Genomic DNA, 22,759 nt, shown 5'->3' with positions numbered 1-22,759 from the left:
AGATCATGCCCTGAGCCAAAGTCAGAGGCTTAACCAACGGAGCCACCCAGGTGCCCCAATTATTGTGAATATTGTAGAAAAAACTTAAGCATTAGTTGGTTGACTGCATTAAATCCTCTCCATATCTGAAAGACTATTATTCTATAGATCAATTGTGAAGTCAAATAATTTAACTATTAATGTTAGCCAAACCTGTAACTACATAGAGTCCATATAAGTATCACCCTGATCTTCCAGTATTGAAATTAGAATGAATCAGTTGCTCCCCCAGGAAGCTAGGGAACAACTTCACCTTACAAGTCACTTGTTTCTGTTTTTCCTTTCATGACAATTTAATCCATTCATTGTAAGTCATTATTCCTCGGTGAGGGGGAGGAAGGAGAGAGATAAATATATACATGTTTAGCATTTTCAGCTAACTCAATTTTATGCAACTAATTACTTAAAAATAGTGTTGAAACTAATTTTAGGAAGTAATAAATTTTAGGGAGAGTCCTGGAGAATATTCAGCCTTTTAATCTTCAAAGATTCTGGAGTTTGAAGTAGAAGGCCACTTTACTGAAAGTGTTACCAAACGTTTCCTGATTCCTGACCATCAAGCAGCCATTGAGAATGCCAATCAAAGTGCAAAGACTATCACCTACAGGGAGCACTTAGAATTAACTTAAAAGCATAGATTAAATAAATTCATCTGTGCCAATGTCCCAAAGGCAAGGACAATCTTCCAAGCCTGAAAATAAGAGAAGCCAGAAGGATCCACAACAGAGAGTGGACTGCTGGTGTCCACTAAATCCACACTGAAAATACAGCCCATTCGTCAGGTCACTCAGGTTAATCACTTATATCTGTGGACAACCTTCTCATAAGTGCCTTCCCTCCAGGAACTTACTAACCCACCCATCTATCTTCTGAGCAACACCAGTTTTGGTTGTTAATTACACCAAGAAAGAGGGCTCATGACTAAGACCCACAAATTCAGGTTTTATACCCAGTAGGCTGGAGGAAGAGGTTGATGCCAAGACTAGAAACAGGTCCATGCCCCTCACTGAGTGACACTGTCATTGATGGTTCTCATTGTATGTTGTGTCTGTTTTTGGAGAAAGTCAATCATGTCACTCTCTTGAGAAGAGAATGGTGATCAGCAGTGACACTTCTACAGTTTAATAAATGTAAACTACTCCAGACATGCATCAAGGTTCTATTTACTCTCTTCCTTGCCTTAGGGTGGAAGAAATCCAATAGAGAACAATAAGGGAGTAGCTTATCTTGCCCCGGAAATCACTACAGGCACACAGGAATTTTGCTATTTGTCTGAAAGTGACCAAAAAAAAAAAAAAATCCTTTGGTCAGTCACGTGACCCTGGCAGATATCTTCTCATAAGAGCGCTGTGTGGAGCTTCTGAAATTTGTGGAGATTTTTCTCTGCAGATGCAGGAAGAAAGCAGGTGGATGGGTGAATAAGTATGACCTTCCTCCTGGTCTCCTTGCTGGCATTCCTGAGCTTAGGCTCAGGATGTCATCATCGGATCTGTCACTGCTGGCACAGGGTTTTCCTCTGCCAAGAGAGCAAGGTGACAGAGATTCCCTCCGACCTTCCCAGGAACGCAGTTGAACTGTGAGTATCAGAGGCAGCGGGAACAATGGTGGGGCTGGCATTTGCGTGTTGTGTGCTATTATTATTTTCACTTTAGGCTGATAACGGTTGGGCTGAACTATTTCTGCACTGACCAAAGGCTTGAATAAAACAAACTCCCCCATCCTAACAACTCTGCTCTCCCAGGATCTTAGTGAGAGCCTGTCTCAGCCACACAAGGAAGGAAGTATGGAAAGCTCAATTCAAAGGCAGAAGGAAAATGTTTGAGTCTTTTCAACACATTTGCTCTTGGGTTCCAAACTATGTTTCGTAACCAGAAAAGTAAAACTAAGAAAAACTAGAAACTTTGAAGACCTGGAATTAGAGGCAGAAAGACAGTTTTGATTTAAGTGAAATACACAACATGTCTCCCTAAGGACACTGAATTCAGGAAGGCACAAGTCACTGTCACTTTGGAGCCACCAGCAAATAATTCCTCAACAGAGGTTCTGCTTCCTGGAGAAACAGGGAACTAGAGGAGAGGGGAAGGGGTGTGAAGAAAGGGAGAAAGAACAGGGGAGGCAGAGTGGGCATGAAAAATATAGCATCGTCTTTCAAACAGCTAGGAAAATGTGATTCCCAACTTGAGAATTTTAGTAAACTATTTAATAGGAAGTCAACAGACTCTCAGAGTTGGACAAGATCTTAGACCAGTTCACTTTATCTCTTCATTTTGCAAATGAAGAATCTGGGATCTGGAGAGACAAAAGATTCGTGCAATCTCTTACAAGGAGCCAAAGCATAGCCAATACTAGAAAACGGGCCTTTTGACTCATAGTCTACTCTTCTTTCCCCCAAACCTCATTCTGTCCAATTAATTACTACTTCCCCAAAGAACTGGGAAGTTACAGCTCAGAGAATATAGATACACTCAGTATTTTTATTCCATGTATTTTATTTTTAAAAAAAATTTTTTTAATGTTTGTTTATTTTTGAGAGAGAGAGGGAGAGTCAGAGTGCGAGCGAAGGAGGGACAGAGAGAGAGAGACACAGAATCTGAAGCAGGCTCCAGGCTCCGAGCTGTCAGCACAGAGCCTGATGCGGGGCTCGAACTCAAGAATCATGAGATCATGACCTGAGCTGAAGTTGGACGCTCAACCAACTGAGCCACCCAGGCACCCCTTATTCCATGTATTTTAAATAGAAGCTGCTATTCTGGACGCCTCTTTCACTCTTGGTCCCATAAGGCTAAGGAAGACTCTTATTTTACTGCAGAGTATGGTCATCTTTTCAGTTCACAATTACCACAGCCACACTCAAACATGGTAGTGACTTTCACATTGTCACTCAGGGACAAGTGGTTAGTAGTACACTTGTTTGGTTCCACTTGCTACTTTTTCCCTGGACATCCTAAGTCCTCAGTTCCTATCCAGAGGCAGCTGCAGCAGCAGAGTAAATAACTCGTCAGCTCTGTGTTTTGGGTACACTGTCTCAGATGAGACAGTTATTCCTGATTATGGGGAAGAATGTGCCTAGGCACAGTCTAGTCATTATAAACACAGGAGAAGGCCAATGCACCTGAGCTCCTGAAAGAAGTCACTTGCCCCTAAGCAACTTTGAACAATTATTTAACCCATTCTGAACCTCAGATTCCTCACTTCTGAAGTGGTTTTACTACAACCAGTTTGGCTGGGTTGTTATTAAGACTAAAAGACATAGTTGCCTCACAAATATAGCCATTTCTGCCTCTCCATTTCTTCCAATGTTTCCCTGTGGGCCAAGCAGTGCCAACAAGTTACTAGAGCATACAACCCCTAACAAGGTTTCATTTTAGTAATAATCCTCCATATCAAACTCCCTTCTGCACTAGGCCATCTACTTTCTTACATCTCTTTACCAGATTTTTTTTCATTATGCATAGAAAACATGAAGAAAGAAAATAAAGGAAGGAGGGAGGAAAGAAACGAAAATCCATTCCCAAACCCCAAACCTCAGGGAGTATGTGTGTATAGTGTGGAAGGAGCAGACGTATGATTTTTTAAATTAATTCATACTAAGATATAAATGACTAAAATTTGTCTGTCCAAGAGTACTTTACAACTGAGAAAGAGACTGTAGGTAAGAGTGTTTGTAACTCTTGACAAAAGGTAGCCCTGGTCAACACCTTCCTTAGGTGTATATACTAGAGGACAAAGTTGCATAAAACTAAGAAGGGGAATGCCCTTTATTGGCATTCCCCCCGTCCCAGGAGTGAGTGTAGTTGCTTGAGAGTTTTGAAAGAGTTCTCCCAGATATCTAATCTTGAGAAGATTCTTTTCTCTGCACACTCATTAGTAGGGTATGAATTGGGCCATTTTAGAGTTTAGCTTTACAATCTTCCGGGCAAGGTATATACAGAAAAATAAGATACATGTTGCTTTGGTTGCTAGACATAAAAAAATTATTTGCAGATATTTTGGAGGTTAGTTTGTTCATCACAGAAGAGCAGATAAAATGCCACATGAACTACTCAGGTGCTGAGTTATAATGAAAGAACCATTATTTTTATTTATTTGTGCTTTTTAAGAGGATTGGATTGGGTTTATCTGGAACATTGGCAGAGGGAAAATGAAACAGCTTGTTCAACTAAGTATTTCTAGTTCACCTTGCAGTCTTCTGCATTTGGATATTGACTTTAATGATGGTCACATCAAGTGGAGATGGATGGAATAGCTGGGCTTCACTGAGTGCAACTGTTTAATCCATCAATACATCACAGCTTCATTGTCTGTAAAATTCACCCAGGGGAGAACAGGTGCTACATCTTAACCATGTACAGTTTATCCTAGCAATGCATCCACCTTGCAGCACTTTCATTCTATCTATCTGCCAGCTATCACCAGAGATTTCTAATTCCCAACCATCAGCACATGTCAATGTTAACACAAAAGGAATAGGAAAGCATCACCAACAGGCAGGTAGATTCCATTTACCAAAGGGCCCATACTATTTTCCTGAAGCTTTACACATAATACTTCATTAAAATTGCACAGAACTGCAAGTTTAGTATTTTTGTTCCATTTTTCAGATGAAGCAAACTAAAGAGCTCTAGAGTCTGATAATTTCGACAGGCTCAGTCCTGCGGCTCTTGGATAGTAGAGCTGGGATCCAAACCTGAGCCCATGCTCCCACAGCTTATCTCTGTTGTATAAAATAAAAGCCTCTATGGGGCGCCTGGGTGGCGCAGTCGGTTAAGCGTTCGACTTCAGCCAGGTCACGATCTCGCGGTCCGTGAGTTCCAGCCCCGCGTCGGGCTCTGGGCTGATGGCTCAGAGCCTGGAGCCTGTTTCTGATTCTGTGTCTCCCTCTCTCTCTGCCCCTCGCCCGTTAGTGCTCTGTCTCTCTCTGTCCCAAAAATAAATAAACGTTGAAAAAAAAATTAAAAAAAAAAAGCCTCTGACTCATTTGGTTTGTTCCTCTTCAAACAAACAAAAGATGTCCTTTAGAATTTTGACTGGAGGTTAGCAGTTTTTCTGTTAAGAGTCAATAATAAATACTTTAGGCTGTATGGGCCATAATTCTCTACTCCAACTTCTCAACTCTGTCACAGTTGTGGGAAAGCTGACACAGTCAAAATGTAAATGAATAAGCATGGCTGTGTTCCAACAAAGCTTTGTTTTTTGCCACTGAAATTTGAATTTCATATAATGGTCACATGTCACAAAGTATCATTCTTCTTTTGATTTTTTTTATCACGTAAAGGATGAAAAATAGTCTTTGCTCACGAGCCACAGAAAAACAGATAGGCCAAGTATGGTCCACAGGCTATAGATTGCCCACCTCTGATTTAAACTATAGCTGAAAGTGGCTAAATCTCACTGGCTTAAGTAGAGTTGAGGCAGTTTGAAACAACATGGTGCCATGAGGAAAGTACTAAACTAGGTAAGCTGGGTCAGGAATGGAGGGAATTCTAAGATAACATTCTTTTTTTTTTTTAACATTTATTTATTTATTTTGAGAGAGATAGAGAGTATGAGCCAGGGAGGGGCAGAGAGAAAGAGACAGAGAGAATCCCAAGCAGGCTCCATGCTACGGGGCCCGACTCGGGGCTCAATCCCACAACCATGAGATTATGATGCTTAACCAATTGATCCAGACAGGCACCCCAGGTAATATTCATAGGAGGGTCTTTTGCTGTTTTGACAAGTCAGAGATGGTATAGTATAGCCTTTAGAATCCTAGAGACTGGAGTTCAAACACAGGCTGTGACACTGTTTTTTTGCTCAATCACATGGCCTCTTGGCCATGTCATGGAAACTGCAATGTGGGCCTTTTTCAAAGAGTTGCTGAGGACTATATGAGATAATGAATATAAAACACCTAGCGTAATGCCTCTCAGGTGGTGGTGGTGATGGCTGTTGCTGTTGTCATCTGTAAAACACTAGGGAAAAAAAACACCAGAGGGCATTCATGACGACCAAATTAATCAATAGGTATGAGAATGATTTTCACAATTGATAGAAAGATCTTTATAACTCCGTAAGACTCCTACTTACTTAAGAACAATCTGGGATGAACACCGGGTGTTGTATGGAAACCAATTTGACAATAAATTTCATATGAAAAAAAAAGAATAATCTCCTCCTCCTCCCAGTGGCTGGAGGACTTACTCTCTGTGCACTTATTTTCTAAGTAAGAAAATGTGTTCTTTTAGGCTTTCAATATTTGGCAAGAACTCAGGGAGGTTTCGTTCTGACCACAGTCAAAGGAATTTTGATTTCTGACTTACCCTAGAAACTCAGTTTCAGTTGGAGGCAGTCAATGAATATAGCAAGGACACTTTGATCTTGCTTTTTTCTTCCTGGAGTTACAATTTCCAAGGAGAATGTGAACACCCATTCAAAATCTGAAATTTTGACTAAGTGACAGTGCAGATACAGCTATCTTTCTCTTCAGCAGGGTCAGATGACCACAATACTAAGAGGAGAAAAGGGCCCACTGGCGGTCACTGTCAACGTAGAGAGATCTGTATTGAGATTTTATTATAGGCTGCCTTTTTTGACCCCTCTCTTCACATTAACTTCCTGTATCTCATTGCAGTCTCAATTGGCCATCCCTTACTTTTAATTATCTAATTATTATTATTTTTTTTTTTTTTGCTTTGTTTTCTTCCTTTGCCTTATACTTCTTGTTTCACTGCTTTGGTTTAGATCACTCTCCTTACTCCATCATCATAGATTATTGTTTAGCTAGGAGCTCCTTTAGACTTTCTTAATTCTAAGTACCGTGTGCCAAAAGGGAAGACTTTTCCTATGCCAATAAGGCTCTGTGATCTCTAAGAAAGAAATACAGCTTTTGATGTTTGCGAACAAGTTTAATTGTACTTTTTTCCCTCTGAAAAGCATATTCTGGAATTCATATTCTGCGGAACACATTTTAGGAAAGGCTAATCCAAAGGCTGTTCTATCCAACCCCAGCCACTAGAATGAAACCCTTGTCAAGTATTTACTGTAACTTGGACCTCCTGACTCCTAATTCAGTATTCAGCATCAGCTGGAGATAAATCTTTGGATGGGTTTTTAGTACTTTGTGTCTGAGAAGCTACCGTTTAGGAATGTACTGTGTTCTCACGAAGAAGATGGTTTTGAAGACTATAGCCATGTGGAAACTAGATGTTACTTACACTGAAGTGAAGAAAGGAAAGATAAAACACTGGATTACAAAACTACTAAAACCACTCCTGACTTCTGGATTTGTTGAGTATTGATGGTTCACTTTCTTGGTTGCCCACATTCAATCAGTTTTACAAACTCCCCTCATGTTGCTGCTACCAGTAATTCTTTCTTTATTGCCATCGTCTGTTTGGGCCCTGAACATTCAAAGCCTGGATTGTATAATTATGTTCTACTTTATCTCCTTTCAACCAACCTCTCCCTCTTCTCCAAATTAGCCTACACACCGCCATTGAATTTTTCTGCATAAAATACCATTGCCACCATGTTATGAATCCCCAGCTCAAAATTACTCAATGGCTTGTTTTTCTGACTGCCTCTCACTACTGTCCAACAGGAGGCAGCTACTCTGCAAGGCTGATGAAGACTGGCTCTTTAATTCAGTGTGTGTACTTTTGCCTCCCTGTGTCTTCACCTTATGCCTATTTATACTATCCTCAGTTTCTTCTTTCTTGCCTCTTGAAGTCTGACCTACATATCATAATCTTGCTCAAAGGTTGCCTTCTTGATGAAGTCTTCCCTGACCAGTTCATCTTTATTTAGTCTGGATGCTAGTACTGTTCGATTCACACTTAATCTTACTTTGCTCTTATTTGTTCATGTGTGTTGTATTTCCTCAACTGCAGTGAAAATTTCTTTTGTATTCTTTGTTGTGCCTGGTTCAAGCAATGTATGTTCTGGGCCTTCAATTACATGTACAACAAATGATATAATAAATCAGGGGGAATTACATCTGTTTATTCACTCCGCTCTTCAATACTAAGGAAAAGATTCTTATAAAAGATGATTATTGTTCTCCCTGTGGTGCAGTACTATAGGATTTGATAGTTTTCTTATTTTCTTTGCTTTCTTTATGTGTTTGTTTTAAGAAAATGCCTATATGTCATTCTAGAATTAATTTATTCAGAAGAATACAAAGATCAGAAGCAAAATCTTCCAAAGGTTGAACATCCTGTATTCTAGGCACGTCACTCAGTTCTCCTGACGTAAATAATACTACCTGCCTCTCTATACCTAATGAGAATATTAAAAAGATAAATGAAATTGCCTAAACAAAATCACATCAAGCCATGCAGTAATGTTCAAAGAAATATAATTTTTTCCAATTAAGGTCAGATTCCAAAACCTGAACATGAGGTTTTCTGTGTTCCCCAGATGTGCTTTGATTACTGTAGTTCTGTCTGGATATCAAAATCAAACACCCCACTGTGCAAATTGCCCCAAGTGTCCATATCCGGAGACTCTTACTGTCTTGTTTAGATATTTCTTTGAAAGAAACAAACAGCACAGTTTTCTTGCTAATGCATACATAATCCTTTCTCTTGGAACAAAACCAAGCACCTACTTTAGTGAGAAATGGTAGGTATATGTCCAACATTTGGAATTTAATTGGGCTGAGGGTAAGGGAGGTTTATATTCCCCATGGAGAAATCAGAAAAATGACTATAGGAAAAGCTATATAATGCTTATCTTGAAAGGGAAAAAGTAGAAATTCTATCGCAGGGAAAGAATCCTTTAAAATACAAGATGAATTCTACCCTCAGAATTGGCTAAGAGCCATAATTTACAAAGTCATTATCAGCAATTGAAGAGTAGCGGTTTGAGAGAGAATTCCAATTGCTTGGTGATGATAAAATCCCTTGTTTACCCTGAAGGTGAGCACTGTCCTTCCTCACCCAAGTCCTCTACCAAAGAAGCTGGGCTTCAGAAGCCAGACGTGTTGGCAATAAATGGGAAATTCATTTGACTTGTGATTATCCTTCTCCAAAGACACTAATTGGGTTATCTAGTCACTATGGTTGATTGGACTACACTTTTTTTAAGCTGTTAGATTTAGACTCTCCAATTCAGCTTTATTTAGACTAGACTGTAGCTTATATATCCCACAAGGTCAGCTAGAAAAGAGAGTAATTATTTTTAATTGCTTAGGATCTGATTATAATGAGATCTGGATGTTTGTTCTTAATCTGACCTCCCTGTGAAGTATCTCAGAGCATGTTGTGTGTCTCTGACCTGAACATGCCATTACCTCGTTCTCTCATATGGAATATGCTAGCGGATCTGAAAATCTTCAAGTGACGGACAAAAAAAAAAAAAAAAAAAAAAACACAGTATAAAGTAACCAAAGCTTTGCCATAGCCTTGAACTCAGGTATTTTTAGTCTTAGGAGTGGCTTGAGTCCTCTCTTTCATCCCTTCTCCCAGACCATTTCAGCAACAGCTAACACAGAGCCATCACAGAATCCAGTGTCAGAAATAATGGAAAATAAACAGCATGAGCCAATTTTTACATCTCCCAATTGGCAAGCTTGATGAAAACCTTTAAAAAGTAGAAACCCAAAAAGCTCAGCTAAGTTTCAGTGAAACAGAGAGATTAATTAATTGAGGATATCAGAGAGAAAACTCATCAGTAGATTGGTGAAACCTGAAATAAAATGATGCTAAAGTTCCATTCAATTCTTTTTTTTTTTTAAGTTTATTTTGAGAGAGAGGGAGGGAGCGAGCTAGCAGGGGAGGCAGAGAGGGAGGGGGGAAGGGAAAGAGAGGGAGAGGGGTACAAGAGGAGGGCAGGGAGAGGGGGAGAACCCCAAGCAGGTCCCACACTGGCAGTGCAGAGCCCAAAGTGGGGCTCAAACACACAAACCGTGAGATCATGACTAGAGCTGAAACCAAGAGTTGGATGCTTAACTGACTGAGCTACCCAGGCAACCCCTCATTCAATTCTAAAATGCTTTGATTTTACAAACATCTTCAGGCACCAAACTTCCCAAAGCAAAAAAGCTTTTTTTCAGTCTCAGAATCCAGCAGGTGTGTGATTCCTCAACTCATGCAATTTCGGTTGTGGGATTCTGGGGGGTTGGGTTCTGTTAGGCTCAGTAGACTGTTCTGTTGTTTTGACATGAAGCACAGAAAACCTCCACACAGACACCTCTGTCTCATTACTTTCAGCTTGGCAAGGGGTTTTAAACAGATTTGTGGGAGATCCCACTTCCATCAATGGCTACAACTAAATAAATGAGGGCTGATGGGAGGTCATGGAACATTTCATCCACAATCCTCCTGGAATAAGAAGGGCATGAAAAAGAAAGGTCCCTCATATGGAAGGGCCATAGCCTGGAGCACTAGATTTTTCAAAAGTGGCCCCAACTTAAAATATTCTGTCCCTTCTAATAAAGTCTACTAAATTTTGGTTCAGATAATGGATCACATGCCTAGAAGACAGGGTTGCCTCTACATGTGCATTCTTCATCATCTCACAGTAACCGCTTCTGAATTGATATCAGTGCCTTCAGCCTTCTACCTTCCCAGCTTCCTGCTCTGAGCCCTTGCTCTGGTTTAATTCCCCTGTGGGTTCCAATAGTCAGATTCAGGAAAAAAGCCCCAAGTCCTATGTTTGACATTAAGGTCTTCCATATTTTGGCCTCAGATTAGCTCTCCTGTCCTCTTTCTCATCTTCCACCCTTTCAACTCTTTGCTTCATGCACTACTTTCTATTTCCAGATAGGTCTTCTATTCCCCTACCCAAATACTATTACCTTCTCCAACCTGAAGTATATTTGCCTATTTCAATATGGTTCGGTTCTGAGACCAAAGTAAAGATGCTCATTTTTCATGAAGTTTTCTTTCAACAGTAAGTATTTGGTTATGTTTGTGCAAGGCACTGTACTAGGCTCTTAGAAAAACGGAACCAACAGGAGAGGCACAATTTGCCTGTACTTGTGGAGTTGCTCAAAGAGAAGAACATCAAAGAAATAATGACAATGATGTTTTTCCTCACCCTGTTCACAGAGATCAAAATCCCCCCTGAGAATCCAGCATACTCATTGTTAAATCCGCTCATTTGAAAATTAACTGCAAGTTGCAATCTGAAATTCTAAATTCTGGGAACTGGAAGAAATGGACGCCCAGTAAAAGCCAATGAGAAGATGTCTACCTGTTTGCTGTCAGAAGCCAGTTGATGAAAAGATGGGCATCTGCCTGTCCCATAGAGACTTGCCCTTTTGACCACCTAGGCTTGATTTCAGGAATTATGCAAGGCCACTTCCAGAATAGTATAGTCTTTAAAAGGTCAGAAAAATCCTTGCTTTATTTTAAAAGGAGAATATGGGCCTCAAATAAAAGAGAATGACAAATGAACACCTGCATACTTATGGTAAGGTTTAACAGAAAAATGTCCAAATATTTAAATTTGACTAGAAGTTTTTAAATTGTGCAAATACAAGGGACTGGGTTCTTTGAGTTGAGATAAAAGAGAATGATACAGAAGGTAGAAAACAGCACCAAAAGGTTAAGCTTCATCTGCACTGTTTTCTTTGCCAACTTTATAATTTTCCCCAAAGCTACTGTGTTCATGAATACTATTATATGGATACCAGGAGATAATACGTTAAAGGAACATATGTATTAATGCACTGTGTATGCCAGCTTTCCCCTAGAGAAGCTGAGTGTCATCTCTGAAATTTGGTAATCACACAGAGTTAGTCTCAACAAAACACAGATGTCTCTTCTGAAATGACACAACTTAAAATTTTCAACTTTGGCAAAAGGAGGACACTAATAGGGAGTCCTTAAATGCTCTTGAATGTATAATCAGTTTTCTTTTTGTGTAAATTTCAAACTGTTTCTGCATGGTTTTGTTAGCTTTAGAATAGAAAAACAAATTGAACAAAAAAGAGTGATCACTCCATCACCAAATAATGTCTGAGCAAGTATCAAGAGTCCGCCCAAACCCTTGCCACTGCTATACCCCCACCAAAGCTAACCTCTGATCAGGGCAGGAAGGGAAGAAACCTTCATTTAATTGGGGTTTGTTTTGTACACAACAAGCTGTGTAGAATTTCTGTAAGTAAATATATTGGGGGTGGGAGAAAGGCAGTGGAAAATGCAACAAGAAACACTCTTTTAATTTAAAAAACAAGCTGAAAAGGCAGTGAAAGCAAATATGAGAATATGGTGAACAGAAAAGAGGTCATCTGAATTTCTACATACAGTAGCAGAATTGCTTATCAGGATCCTGATTGTAAAAATCTGTCGGGCTCCTTCAATAAGAACATACAGTCTTGGAATGGCATCTTATTCCCCCAAACAAATACTAGAGACAAGAGAAAAAAGAACAAACAGTTATGATAGCCAGATAGGAAAATTATAAAGTAGCTCTGGAGAAAATTACAAACTAGCTCTGGAGAAAATTACAAAGTAGCTCTGGAAGCAGAGCTCTCCACTAAGATGCCAGAGGGAGAGCAAAACAGCAACAGAAGTTGGAAGGAAAGAAGGAAAGAACGAGAGGGAAGGAGGGAGGGAGGGAGGGAGGGAGGGAGGGAGGGAGGGAGGGAGGGAGACAAACCCCTGGGCATTAGAGTTAGGAAATCTCTGAGCCAGTATCTAAATCTTGCCTCTTGAGTTGGTCAAATTCCCTGGATAAGATTTTCCCAAGCTCCTACCCAGATGGTGAAGCCCCATGTCAGCATTCTGGTAGCTGAGGAAAAGGGCTAGGGTCTTAGCATTTAGCATCCTAAGTACTCCTTGGCATTCTCCAGTCCAGAAACTATCTACTCTACTCTCTTTAAAGAATAAACCTTTGCTGTTTTGCTCAAGTGGGGAAAAGCACTTGCTTGAATGCTCCAAGGGGGAAGCATGCCTGCCTCTTCATCTTTCTACCAATCCTTGTACGTTAGCCACCTGACCCTGTTTGTTCTTCATGCCCATTTTCAGGAACATCAATGCCTCCAATTCCTGAGTGTTTTAGGGATTGTGCAGTGTAAGTACTGCCAAGTCAGTACTTCTTAAACTAATGTGTAGGCAAATCAGAATATATTGGGAAAATTCAGATTCTAGTTCAATAAGTCTGGAGTGGGGCCTGAAAGTCTTCATTTCTAACCAGCTCCTAGGAGGCTTTGTGGCTTTATGCCTTAAAAAAAAAAAAAAAATGCTGTCTTCTCAGTGGAGCTTTAAGAGGAAATAAATAGTTACATGTTTACTACACCATCTCTTCTCATCAATTATTATTCAACCCACTCATTATTCAACCCACTCATTCTGGCTCTATTCCCACAGGAACCACTGAAAATGTTCTTGTCACAGGTACCAATAAACTTATATTTTCATTATGTTTTATACTGTGGTTATAGTACTTTTCAAATAAAAAATAAAAATTTCAATATAAGAGGAATGCCACACAATTCAGATGCCAGATTCAATGGTCACTCCCCTATCCACATCTTACATGCCTCTCAGGAACACCACACAGTTAGCCATCTTCTTGCTTGAATCACTTTTCTACCACACTAGACTTCCTCCTACATCTCACGACAGACCTTGGTCTGTGTTGAGTTCTTTACTGCTTCATGGTCTTTCAATGTTAGTTTCCCAGGTTCCACCTGGATACTCTTGTCTCATGCACCTGTATTCTCTGTAGGGCTCTTTTCCAGCCCATGGCTTTAAATATCACCTCACCTATATTCAAAATATATATGCTGTGCCTGACCTCTTCTTTAAGCACCAGGCAGGTAATATCCAGCTGAAACCTTGGTCTCTCCACTTGGATTTCTTACTGGCATTTCAAAACAAAACAAAAGGAGCAAGTAGAAAATAGTACACTTAATCACCCTCCCCTAAATCTCTCAGAATCTCCTCTCCCAAGCTTCATCATCTACATAAATGCACATAGCACCAGCCCCCCAACCCTAAGTCCAATCCATCACCAAGTGCCAGAGATTTGACCCCTAAAAAATAGCACAAAGGTCTCCACTTCTCCTTATCTTCCTTACTATCATTCTAGCTCAAACCATGATTGTCTCTCACCCAGGCACAAATGTCTACTCTCCTCCTTATCTTCCCTACTATCACTCTAGCTCAAACCACCATTGTCTCTCACCTGGGTTATTGCAATAGTCCCCACCACTTCCATCCCCTGGTTCCACTCAAAGTGACAATCCAGCCTTCACACAGCATGCTCTTTAAAGAGTATGATTTTTAAAAAATCCTTATTGATCTCATATGACCTCACAGCTTCTTTTCTACAATTTCTCCTAGATTTGAGGAACTGTACCTCTGTTGTCTCATCTTGGATGTGGTTTCAAGTCTGGGCCAAGTTGCTCTAACTAGTCCACATCATATATAACATGATTCGAAAAACAGCAAGCTGGCTCAGTTTACCCAAAACATCTCCCCTGCTACTTGTCACAATGCCATCATTAATAAATAAATCCTTGCTGCCTTCAAGATTGCCTTAATTTCCAAGACTCTGCAAAGGAATCTAAAATCCTTTTGGAAGAGAAATATCTTTAAGTTTTTGAAAACTGGCCCTTTGCTCTAGCATTTTTCAAAACAGATTCCTCATAACTCTACTTTTATAAGATGCTCAAGAAAAAGTAAATTTTATTTACCTTTTTAAATGTTTATTTGAGAGACAGAGCACAAGTGGGGGAGGAGCAGAGAGAGAGGGAGACACAGAATCCAAAGGAGGCTCCAGGCTCTGAGCTGTCAGCACAGAGCCCGACACTGGGCTCAAACCCACGAACCATGAGATTATGACTTGAGCCAAAGTTGGACGCTTAACTGACTGAGCACCCAGGCACCCCAGGAGAAAGTAAGTTTTGAAAAGTCTTCCATGACCAAATAGGTTTGGGAAAACTGCATGCTATACCCCCATTCTAAAGATTCACAAAGTACATAACATATTAAAGGCTCTCAGAAGCATTCCAATTCTATATAATCCATAAGTGTTCCACAGAATACACTTTTGGAAACTCTGATTTAGTGAGATATAGCTAACCGAGATTATGCTTTGGCAAATGGGCCTCCGTATATACCCAGAGGAACTGGAGAGTTGAGAGAAGTAGTATATACAACCCAATATATGTGGTAGACACCAAAAACTATTTCCCCTCTTTTCAAAATTCTATGTGTGCCAAGTCTTCACCTGTGAAAACCTGCTTTGCTCTTCCAATCAGAGAATTTTTATGCTACATGAACTTCAGAAAGCATACGCTTTTTCCGTCCCTTTGTTTTAAGAATTAAAACTGAGGCCCAGCAAGATGAAATGACTTGCCTAAAGTCATGTGGGTAATTAAAGTTATTTTCTAGCCTCTATTTCCAAAGCCAAAACTTTAAACCCACAATTGACAAGTTTCTATGTCTGGCTTGCTGATGAAGCATACCTCTCTCCTCCCATAAAGAACAGAAAACCTCCACTGCCACCTCTACCTCTCCTCTCACCCAAGGGAACACCTTCCAGATATTCGTTAGAACTCTACTGCCTTTTCCTTTTACCTGCTTTTGAAAAACACCTTTATTAAGATAACACACAAAGTTCACAAGTCATTCAAAGTATACATTTCAGTGGTTTTTAGTGTATTTGCAGATATTTGCAACCATCACCATAGTCAATTTCCAAACATTTTTTATCACCTCAAAGAAAATCCCTTTTCCTTCAGCTATTACTACCCTACCTACCTTCTTACACCCAGACCTCAGCAGTACTAATCTACTTACTGTCTCTAAATTTCTCTATTATGGACTTTAATATGAATGGAATTATATGAGGTCTTTGTGACTAGCCTCTTAGCTTAATATTTTCATGGTTCATTCAAATTCTGACAGGTATCATACTCCATTCTTCTTAGGGTTGAAAGAATTCCTTTGCAGAGACATACCACATTTGTTCAATCACTTGTTGAAGGACATTTTACTCACTTTTTGCCTATTTTAAATAACACTACTTTAAACATTTGGGTACAAGTTTTTGTGTGGACATGTGTTTTCATTGTTCTTGGTGTGCACTTTCAAGTGGAGTAGTTGAGTCCTATGGTAACTTGATGTTTAATACTTTGGGGAACCACTAAACTGGTTTCCAAGGTGGTTGAGCCATTTCATATTCCCTTGAACAGTGTGTGAGGTGCCTATTTCTCTACATCCTTACCAACCCTTGCTGTTATCTACCTTCTTGATTCTAGCCATCCTAATGAGTATGAAGTGGTATCTCATTGTGGTTTTGATTTGTATTTCTGTTGTGAGCAGTGACACTGAACATCTTTTTATATGCTTGTTGGTCATTTTCACTTCTTTATTTTTTTTTATGTTTATTTATTTATTTATTTTTATATATATGAAATTTATTGACAAATTGGTTTCCATACAACACCCAGTGCTCATCCCAAAAGGTGCCCTCCTCAATACCCATCACCCACCCTCCCCTCCCTCCCACCCCCCATCAACCCTCAGTTTGTTCTCAGTTTTTAACAGTCTCTTATGCTTTGGCTCTCTCCCACTCTAACCTCTTTTTTTTTTTTCCTTCCCCTCCCCCATGGGTTCCTGTTAAGTTTCTCAGGATCCACATAAGAGTGAAACCATATGGTATCTGTCTTTCTCTGTATGGCTTATTTCACTTAGCATTACACTCTCCAGTTCCATCCACGTTGCTACAAAAGGCCATATTTCATTTTTTCTCATTGCCACGTAGTATTCCATTGTGTATATATACCACAATTTCTTTATCCATTCATCAGTTGATGGACATTTAGGCTCTTTCCATAATTTGGCTATTGTTGAGAGTGCTGCTATGAACATTGGGGTACAAGTGCCCCTATGCATCAGTACTCCTGTATCCCTTGGATAAATTCCTAGCAGTGCTATTGCTGGGTCATAGGGTAGGTCTATTTTTAATTTTCTGAGGAACCTCCACACTGCTTTCCAGAGCGGCTGCACCAATTTGCATTCCCACCAACAGTGCAAGAGGGTTCCCGTTTCTCCACATCCTCTCCAGCATCTATAGTCTCCTGATTTGTTCATTTTGGCCACTCTGACTGGCGTGAGGTGATACCTGAGTGTGGTTTTGATTTGTATTTCCCTGATAAGGAGCGACGCTGAACATCTTTTCATGTGCCTGTTGGCCATCTGGATGTCTTCTTTAGAGATCACTTCTTTATTGAATATCTATTTAGATTCTTTGCTCATTTTGAACTGGGTTGTCTTATTATTGAGTTGCTAATATGTTTCTGTACATTCCAGAACCAAGCCCCCAATCAGATGTATAATTTGCACCATTCCATGAATTGTCCTTTCACTTCATTGATGGCATCCTTTAAAGTACAAATGTTTTTTCAATTTTTATAAAATCCAGTATATTTTTTTAATTTTGTTATTTGTGCTTTTATGGTTTCATATCCAAAAATAACTTACCAAATTCAATGTCATAAAGATTGATTCATATGTTTCCTTCTGAGAGTTTTACAGTACTAGCTCTTATGTTCAGGCCTTTGATCCATTTGGAATTAATTTTTGTATATGATATTAGGTGAGTGTCCAACTTCATTCTTTTGCAACTAGATATCCTGTTGTCTCAGCACAATTTGCTGAAAACATTACTCTCTCTCTATTGAATAATCTTGGCAACTTTGTTGACAATTAGCTGACCATAGAGATATACAGATTTATTTCCAGACTCTCAATTCTGTTCTACTGATCAATATGTATATCTTTGTGTAAGTACCATACTGTCATGCTTAGTATTGCTTTCTAGTAAGTTTTGATATCAGGGAGTATGAGTCCTCCAACTTTGTTCTTTTTTTTTTAATTTTTTTAATATTTATTTATTTTTGAGAGAGACAGAGACAGAGCTTGAGTGGGGGAGGGGCAGAGAGAGAGGGAGACACAGAATCTGAAGCATGGTCCAGGCTCCGAACTGTCAGCACAGAGCCCGATGTGGGGCTCAAACCTAAGGACAGTGAGATCATGACCTGAGCTGAAGTTGGACACCCAACCAACTGAGCCACACAGGCACCCCCAACTTTGTTCTCTATCAGGATTGTTTGATTTGCATTTCCATATCATTTTTAGAATCAACATGTCAATTTCTACAAAGCAATCCCAGCTGAGATTCTGATAAGGGATTGCACTGAATCTGTAGCTCAGTTTGAGGAGTGTTGCCATCTTAACACTGTGAAGTCTTCGAATTCATAAACATGATTTTCCATTTATTTTGATCTTCTATAATTTCTTTCAATGATGTTTTATAATTTTCAAGTTATACATTTTTTACTTCTTTTATTAAATTTACTGGTTTTTATTCCTTTTGATACTTCAATGAATCAGTGTTTTAATTTTATTTTCAGTTTATTCATTATGAGTATATAAAAATACAACTGGTATTTGTGTATTGATCTTGTAACCTGTAACCTTACTGAACTCTTTAGTTATTTCTAAAAGACTAGTTAATTCAGTAGAATTCTCTATATACAAAAGCATGCATCTGTAAATGGAAATATTTTTTACTCCTTCCTTTCATCTGTATGTCTTTCTTACTTTTTTATTGCCCACTTGCCCCACCTAGAATCTTCAGTACAATGTTAAGTAGAGGTAGCAAGAGTATACATCCTTGTCTTGCTCCTGATCTAAGGGAAATGCATCTACTTTTTACCATTAAGTATGATGTTAACTGTAGTTCCATAAATGCCCTCTATCATGTTGAGGAGGTTCCCTTCTATTCCTAGTTTGTTGAGTACTTTTTTAATCAAAAAAAGGATGTTGGATTTTATCAAAGGCTTTTTATGTATCAGTTGAAGTATTATATATTTTTTCTTATATTTTTTTCTTATCCTATCGATATGATGTAGTTTAATCAATTTGGGGATGTTAAATCAACTGTGTATCCTTGAGATAAACCCTATTGAATCATGGTATATAATTCTTTTTACATGGGTTTGGTTTGTTACTATGTTGTTGAGGATTATTGCATTCATATTCATAAAAGACATTGGTCCGTAGTTCTCTTTTCTTGTGATGTCCATCTGGTGTTGATATGAAGGTAATACGTGACTCAGAGTGAGTTGGGAACTGTTCTCTCCAAATTTTTAAATAGATTTTGTCAATAATTGGTATTACTCTTTCCATAAGTGTTTGGTAGAACTCAGTGGTGAAGCCATCTGGGTGTGGAATATTTTGGGGGGGTAATTTTTTTTAATTACTAACTCAATCTCTTTATTTGATATAGTTCTGTTTGGATTTTATATTTCCTGTTGAGTCACTTTGCATAGTTGCAGCTTTCTAACAAATTTTTTGGCGGTGTAGGAGGACGCTGAGCCCACTCATTCTAAATTATCCAATTGGTTGATGCACACTTATCACAGCATTCCTTATTGTTTTTATAAAGTCAGTGATAATGTCCCTTCCTTCACTTCTTATTATAATAATTTGAGTCTCTTTTCTTCTTGGTCATTCTAACTAAAATTTGCCCATTAAAAAAAATCTTTTCAAAGAATCAGCTTTAGGTTTTGTTTTGTTTTGTTTTCTATTCTCTATTCCATTAATTTCTGCTGTACTCCTTGTTGTTTTCTTGCTCTGTTCACTTTAGGTTTAGGTTGCTCTTCTTTTTCCAGTGTTTTAAGATGGAAGATTATTGATTTAACATCTTTTTTAATATAGGCATTCACAGCTATAAATTTCCACATAAGCATTGTCTTAGCTGTATCCCACAAGTTTCAGTATGCTATGTCTTGATTTTCCTTCATCTCTCACTTTTTTGTTCTGTTTTTATTTATGATATATTGCTTTTTAGTACTACATCGTTTAATTTTGGTATATTTGTGAGTTCCCAGTTTTTTTCCTGCCATTGATTTCAAATTTCATTCCATTGTAGTTGGATAACTTATTTTATTTCTAACCTATCAAATTTGTTGAAGTTTTTTTATGGCCTTGTGTATGATCTATTCTGGAGAATGTTCTATGTGCACTGGAGAAGAATCTGTACCTATTGTTGTTGAGTGTTCCATACATGCCTGTTAGATGGAATTGGTTAATAATGCTGTTTAAGTGTCCTAAGTACGTGTTGATCCATCTAGTTTTTCTAACCATTATTTAAATTAGAGTATTGAAGTTTTCAACTATTACTATTGAATCTTCTATTTCTCTCTTAATTTCTCAGTTTTCACTTCAGATATTTTGGTGTGTTATTCAGTACATATATATTTATAATTGTTACATCTTCCTGATGATTGACACTCTTATCTTCATAAAATATCCATCTTTATCTCTACTAACATTTTTTGTTTGCTTGTTTTAGAGTCTCTTATCTGATATTAGTAGAGCCACTCCAGCTTTCCTGTGGCTGCTTTTTGCATATCTTTTTAAATCTTTTTATTTTCAATCTATTTTTTTTCTTGAATGTACTGTGTATCCTTTAGAAAGTATCGTTAGGTCAGGTTTTTTTTAATCCAATTTGACAATCTGTCTTAAAATTGGATTGTTTAATTCATTCACATTTAATATTATTACTGATGTAGTTGGATTTACATCTGCCATTTGATTTTTTGTTTTCTATGTCTCATGTCTCTTTTGTTCTTCTATTCATCTTTAACAACTGTCTTGCACATCAAGTAGATTTTTCTAACATAGCTTTTCTAATTTTTTTAATGATTTCTTTCACTATGTTTTGAGCAACTGCTTTAACAATTGCTGTAAGGTTTACTTTATTTCTTATCAGAATCAGCTTTGGGTTTATGCTAGATTAATTCCAGAGTGAGAGCAAGAGTGAGAAAGACAATGTTACACCTACAGCTCTATTCCTTGTCAGTTAAAAGCAAAAAAGAAAAAAAAAAGTGCATTATGGAATTTTTTATAATTATATAATTACCTTTATTAATGCTTTATTTGTCTATGTGGATTTGAATTGCCATCTGGGGCCACTTGCTTCAGCCTGAATAAATTTTATTATTTCTTGTGAGGTAGGCCTGCAATCAACAAATTCTCTGTTTTTATTTATCTTGGAAAATCTTGATTTTACTTTTATTATTACAAGATAGTTTTCTAGGTATACTATTCTTGGTTAACAGGTTTTCTTCCTCTGAGCACTTTAAATTTGTTATCCCACCATCCCATACCTCCACTGTTTCTGATGAGAAGTGAGATGCTAATTTTATTGAGGTTCTCTTGTAAGTAATGTCATTTTTCTTTTGCTATTTTCAAGATTTTTCTCCTTTAAGCATTTTTACTGTAATGTATCTTTTATGGGTCTCTTTGTGTATATCCTACTGGAGTTTATTGAGCTTACTAGCTGTGTAGGATATTGTTTTTCAATAAATTTGGGAAGTTCTCACCCATTATGTCTTTATTTTTTTTTCCTTTCTCTCTCTTCTCTTCTGGTACTCCCATTGCACACATACTGGTGCCCCTTCTTTTGGCTCCTATTTCTCTAAGGTTCTCTTCATTTTTCTTCATTCTTCTCTCTATTCTTTGGCTTGCATAATCTGTACCGATCCATTTTCAATTTTACTAATTCTTTAGCAGATTTAAATCTACTATGGAGACCCCTCCAATTTAAAAAAAATCAACTGTACTGTTGAACTCTAAAATTCATATATAAATATATATTTTAATGTTTATTTATTTTTGAGAGAGAGGGAGAATAAGCAGGGGGAGGGGGCAGAGAGAGAGGGAGACAGAGGATCTGAAGAAGGAACCCTATGTGGGGCTCAAACTCATGGACCCTGAGATCGTGACCTGAGCCACAGTCAGACACTTAACTGACTGAACCCCACATGCCCCTAAAATTAATATATTTGTAAATAATTCCTCTTTATTAATATTCTCATTTTGATGTAATATTGTCATATACTTTATTTCTTTAATCATGCTTTTACTTTTTTGAACATATTTATAATAGTCATTATAATGACTTCGAAATTCTTTTCTGTTAAATTTGGCATCTGGTTATTCTCATGGTCAATTTATGTTGCTTGCTTAATTTTCCAGTATATGAGTCATACTTTCATGTTTCTTTGTATGGCTCCTAATTTGGGACTGGAAAGTTGATATTGTAGAAGAGATATTGTGTAGCATTCTAGGTGTTGATTTCCCTCCATGGCCTGCTATTTGTTTATTTATTTAGTAACTGCCTGGATTATTTCAGTCAAAGACTCCAATGTTGTCTTCAGGGAGGCACAGTTTAACATACGCCCACAATCACCCTGGGAGGATAGTGGTACTGAGAGGGATCTCTCACCTTTCCCTGACCACACCTGCCTGTACTACTTGTAGGCAGACAATGTTATGATTTTTCAACAATCCCCTGGAGACCTAAGTTTCTTTACAGACTAATCAAATTGTGGATCCTACAAAGAAATCATTTCCGAGGTCAGTGTTTGATATTTGTTCTGACCCCGTGAGGGCTTTTTCCAGCTGTCTTATTTCCCTAGTTCTCTCCTGCATACTAGCCAGCCTACATTAGATACTTATTAGTTTCATGAATCTCCCAATTGCCTTTTACCACACCTCTACTGTATTTGAGAATGCTCTTTGGCTTAAATCTCTCCATGCTCTGTTGCAAATTAAGTCTGTTCTTTGGGGAAGAGAATACCAGGTATCTGTTTTGCAGTCTGCTTCCCTTTTACCCTCCTAGGCAAAATCTCAGTCAAGGCTCTGGAGCCAGGAGTGAATTCATAGGCAAGTTTCTCTCTGAGATCCTCATTCTAGGAGCTAAGCAC

General features: G+C 38.4%; 1 protein-coding gene across 1 annotated transcript in view; it reads left to right on the top strand.

Annotated features, from left to right (window-relative positions):
• The first annotated feature begins 1,463 nt into the window (after positions 1-1,463).
• Positions 1,464-22,759, top strand: part of FSHR (follicle stimulating hormone receptor) — a 168,370-nt gene continuing 147,074 nt past the window's right edge. The window contains exon 1 of the mRNA XM_047069182.1: positions 1,464-1,615. Coding sequence (XP_046925138.1) covers positions 1,464-1,615 — 152 coding nt within the window. The remainder of the gene's footprint in view (positions 1,616-22,759) is intronic.

The sequence above is a fragment of the Lynx rufus genome, unplaced genomic scaffold (genome assembly GCF_022079265.1).
Source record: "Lynx rufus isolate CCGP_SWC_20201006 ecotype Redwood Valley unplaced genomic scaffold, mLynRuf1.p SCAF_8, whole genome shotgun sequence".
NCBI classification, from domain to species: domain Eukaryota; kingdom Metazoa; phylum Chordata; class Mammalia; order Carnivora; family Felidae; genus Lynx; species Lynx rufus.
This window is presented reverse-complemented; position numbering and strand designations above follow the sequence as displayed.